Below are 5,000 nucleotides of genomic sequence, written 5' to 3' on the forward strand. Positions count from 1 at the left end.
TTTGTGAGTTGAGCACTAATTTGAGATCAAAGAGAGTGTCCTGTAGTAAGTTAAAAGAAAGCTGCAAGTTGTCAGTTGCAGCCTGTGGGGTATCTGCAGTACAGTAGATAACAGTGTCATCTGCGTATAAATGAGCACAGCAACCAGTTAAAGAAGATACTAGCTCATTAATATACAGAGTAAAAAGTACGGGACCCAAAACCGAGCCTTGAGGGACACCTTTCGTAATGGATAGGAATTCCGAATTGCCACGTGGTGATTTCACACATTGACGCCTGGCAGATAGGTAGCCATGAAACCATGCACAAGCATCCGTTTCCAAGCCTATATCATATAGTCTTTTCAAGAGCAGCTGGTGATCGACTGTGTCAAAAGCCTTTGAGAGGTCGACAAAGAGGACAGCGCAGTGCTTCCTCATGTCCAAAGCCGAGACTATGTCGTTGGTTACCATATGGTTAGGTCTGAAGCCGGATTGGTGGGGACTAAGAATCGAGTGGCTTGACAGGAAACACTTCAATTGGGAGTTGACTAGGGTCTCTAGTACTTTGGACAGGCATGGAAGTGTAGAGATTGGACGATAGTTATCCAGATTGTCCTTATCACCTCCCTTGTGTAATGGAATAATGCGTGCAGATTTCCAGACCAGTGGAAATAAGCCTGATGTATTTTAATTCAATACAACATCTTCAGCCTTCTGCACTGGAAGTGAGTCAAGCATGTGTGTGCTTGTGTGTCGCTTGCCGTATTACATGAAGACCATGCTGACCCGGCACACTCGCAGAGTTAATAGGTTTTTAAAATAGCTTCAGATTTCAAATAAGATCTTAGTTTGTCGTATAGTCATCGTGTGAAAATGTTGACTCCAACGCAAATAGGATAATAGACTATTTTAGAAAAGTTTAAATGGGCAATTTAAACTAGAAATTGGCCTATATGTAATATGGAAATAACATCTGCATGAGTCAATACTCTTTTTAATTTTGAGTATTTTGTGGGACAAAGGAGGAATGGTGGGTGTCAATGACTCAACAGACAATCTCTAGATGGCAAGACAGCTTCAGAGTGCCAATGTGGGGTATTCTTGATTTTGCTCTTGGTTTCCAAAAGTAGTTTCTCTCAAACTATGTATTTCACTGGCAAGGCCGTAATAAGACATAGTCGACGATGCAAACAAAAACAATTATGGCTACCAAACAAACCTGGAAGCAATTCTATTTCATTGCTTAAAAACATTTTTAAATAACACTGTTTTTCCCTTCATGAAAAAGCTTAATTAGAAAAACTCAGTTTAGAAAGAAATATTCATTCAGTTGTCCCCAGCACACAGGCACGGACACACACACACACACACACACACACACACACACACACACACACACACACACACACACACACACACACACACACACACACACACACACACACACACACACACACACGCACACACACACACACACACACACACGCACACACACACACACACACACCAAGCATTATTCCACACCCCCAAGCCGGGTCAGTGTGAATAATTGAGACTTTTTGAATGAATGAAATATTGACCGCACCAGAGTGGGCCATATGCATTTTAGCGGCCCGTCAAAATCCTGTGTTGTCATGTCGCGGTGAATCATGTATGAAGCTGAGATAATGTTTTTTTCACGCCGCGTGAGGGAGCGCTGGCTAACGCCGCCGCCGACAGTAACCCTTATCACAGCGCCGGCATGGAGATAAGGCCGCGTCAGGAGACGGGCTTGATTTATTCCTGTCTCATTTCATCCCTCTTTGTTTACCTCTTAGCCGCGCCATTTTATGTGCTGCTCTTTGGAAGGTACTTTAGCGAGGATTCCCTCAGTATCGTCTCCAGCTCATCACGGTGGGTTTGGGGAGTTTGGTGTTAGCAAAACAAGTGAGCTGGCGGTGGATCACACGCAGACAGACAGATGCCGAGAGAGTCCGCACATGGAGAGGCAGGAGAATAGCACTTCCTCCTCTCTCCGTCAAGGTGCTTTATTGCGCTTGTGTTTTGTAGTGTTTTGTAAATCTCACCAGCGAGGGGGCTAGGATCGGTGTGTAGCCATATTTCCGGCACAGGTGACACAGGGGAAAAACAACATGGATCCCTCCCTGTCTAGGCTAGTTTTAGTTTCTCAACCATGTGACACAGATAGTTTGTGTACTGAGAACCCTCACTTATACCCTGACAGACCAAGGAGAGAGATAAAAAAAATTATGCATACATCCAGATCCAATTAACACTTATTCTCTCTCTCTCTCTCTGTCCATCTCTCTCTCTCCCTCTCTCTCTCTCCCTCTCTCTCTCTCCCAGACTACCGTCCTCCCATGATCCCCGCCATCCGGGGCGGTGGTGCGGGCGGGGGCTCCTCGTCCTCCTCCTCCACCAGCCGCACCACCACCACCACCACCCGCGTGCCGCCCTACTACACCAGCCCCCGGCCCCTCCTCACCACCTCCCCGGGCCAGCGCTACCGCACCACCACCGCCGCGCGCCAGCCCACCCTGCAGCCTGCGGCCGCGGGCGGGGGGGGGTCCGACACCAACCAGATCCCGGACACCAACCAGAAGGCGGGCGGCCGGTACCCTCCCGTCCAGGCGGCCCCCGCCGTGGAGCAGCACCCCCCCGCCCTGCCCCCGCAGCCCCCCGTGCTGCCCCCTCTGCCGCCCCCGCCCCAGGACTTCTGCAGCCCCCGGGTGACGGCGGACGTGTCCTGGCCCCGGACCCAGCAGGGCCAGCGGGCCAAGCAGCCCTGTCCCGTCGGGACTCTGGGTAGGTGCTGGGGGGTCTGCACGGGGAGGGGGGGGGTAGAGGCATCTTTAGATGCCGTCTAAAGCTCAAAGTACACTGCCGTGACAAGGGTGTGGGGGGGGGGGGGGGGGAGACGCACGATTTTGAATTTTAAAAGATTTATTGATTGTGATTTCGATCCGAAGGCGGGAACAAATGTAGTGCCTCGCGATATTCATGCTGGGTGCGCTCCGCTCCGTTATAACAATATGATGAGATTCCTTTATTTGGCTCGCGCTATAAATATGAAGCAGAATCCACGCTCGGTGTGCCTTGGGCTTAAGATGGAGAAGGAGAGAGCACACGGTTCGTTTTCTCTACCCAACCATGCAAAGGCACGGGTTTAGTTGCTACTGTTTTTGTCTTTCCTTGTACAGGTTTTGTAGACTTTTCCGTGTTTTACGTTTTCCTTTGACCCGTTTTCTTCCTCTAAATACGTGACCTTGCGTTGACGTCTGGCTATTCCCCGGGTTCCTCTTTGACTGCTCGGCCTCCTGGGGGGGAGCCTTTCCATTCAGATTCAACCTTAACCGTGTAAAGTCTTGTGCTGAGCACGGGGGGTTTTTGCCAGTGATTCGACGGGACAGTTCTATCATGGGGTGCACCGTGCACACAGCCGTGCACAGCGGGCCTGCAGAGCAACTCATTAAAGGAATGAAAAGGGCTTGCATATGCAGACATGCAGTACATTGTTGTACATAACAACAAAGCACGCACACTAACACATACACACACACACACACACACACACACACACACAATGCGTAAATAAATGGAGCCATGGATTTGTTTGCGTGCTCTGACCGAGGCCAAGAACATGGCCTATAGTGGATATTAACTGAGGTGAGAGGTTAAAACAAAAACCCACCCCACACACACACACATGCACAGACGTGTATTCAAGCATACATACACATGCAGACTTTGCATATTTTATGTGTCAATATTAACATATTTTGAATATGCATGCACAAAAAGACAATATAGAGCAGGTATGTATAATGGATGAGAAAAACAAAGATTGACCCTTTTAAAAGTAAAGGATTCACCTATACCTTTCAATATTTTATATAAGAAGTAATCCTAAAAACGCATGTGAGTGAGTGTGAATATCTATGTCAGCTAACCGTATTTTTTTTGTTATAAATATAAATCCATTTTATATTTTATATTATATTTATATATTTAAACGGTTAGCTGATGCAAAAGGGGTACTCTGAGATGCTTGATAGTCACACCCGTGGTGTCTTCAGAGCCTGTCTCTTGGGGGAATGTCAGCGTTGTCTCTGATTCGTCTTCCCCTTGTCCTGAAGGTGTGGCCACATACGTGTGCGTGGCCCAGCTGGGTTACTGGGATCCCCAGGGCCCTGACCTCAGCAACTGCACGTCACCCTGGGTCAATCACATCATGCAGAAGGTGAGTCTCCGCGCCCGGCGGCCATGATGGCTCCGCTGGTTGAGGAGCCAGTGGTGTGTAAGAGGATCCATAATGGATATGCTCCCGCAGCACTTTGTCATGCATGGAGACACATTGACCACAGCGGAGGACGGACGCAAAAGGGCCGGCCTGAGGAACACATGTGTGGATGGATGGACACACGCTAGCTGGAGGAAAGCTCTTCGTTAAAGAGAAGGTTATTCCTGCATTGGGTCGTTCTCTTCTGGCTTTAGCTGGAAGTATTGGGGCATGTATCTCAACATGTGTTTTGTTTTTTTTTGCCCTACTCAATGCGTCCCAGGGTGATATTAAAATAGTATATAATAAAATGGAGCAAATATGTAGGAGCACAGTGTCCAGGTTCAGTGTTTAGCGCTGTTTGCTGAATGGCTCCTTATAGCCTCACAGGCCTCTATCTCTTAAGTGAAAAGCCCAAACGGGGGAGTCCGCATGGCAGCAGCGGTGCTAGAGCAGGATTTGTGTGCGTAAAGTAATCCTAAGTGGCATTAAAGCACACTCAAAGGAGATGCGTTAAACACAACACTGACATTTTTATAGAAAATGACTCTCTTACCAATGAAGCAAATTGGTGCTAAACACATCCGTTCTTCTCCTATGCGGGGATTCCTTGCATTGAAACCCTTTTTCCTTGTGCGCTCTTTCGCTGCGTTCTTTGTTGTTTTTTTCCTCCCCACCCCGGGCCCATTATTGTTAATACCCCACTTCAAGCCCTCTGCTCTCCATTTCCTTGTTTACCTC

The 5,000-nt window shown here is 48.2% G+C and overlaps 1 protein-coding gene across 1 annotated transcript in view; it reads left to right on the top strand.

The window, feature by feature from the left end:
* Positions 1-5,000, top strand: part of LOC311341147 (adhesion G protein-coupled receptor L3-like) — a gene marked incomplete at its 3' end in the record, with an annotated part of 76,901 nt that overhangs the window by 55,005 nt on the left and 16,896 nt on the right. Inside the window, exons 6-7 of the mRNA XM_084466041.1 lie at positions 2,327-2,785; positions 4,117-4,220. Of these exons, the coding sequence (XP_084322167.1) occupies positions 2,327-2,785; positions 4,117-4,220 (563 nt within the window). The remainder of the gene's footprint in view (positions 1-2,326; positions 2,786-4,116; positions 4,221-5,000) is intronic.

The sequence above is a fragment of the Micromesistius poutassou genome, assembly GCF_964030765.1.
Source record: "Micromesistius poutassou genome assembly, chromosome: 3".
Taxonomy (NCBI): domain Eukaryota; kingdom Metazoa; phylum Chordata; class Actinopteri; order Gadiformes; family Gadidae; genus Micromesistius; species Micromesistius poutassou.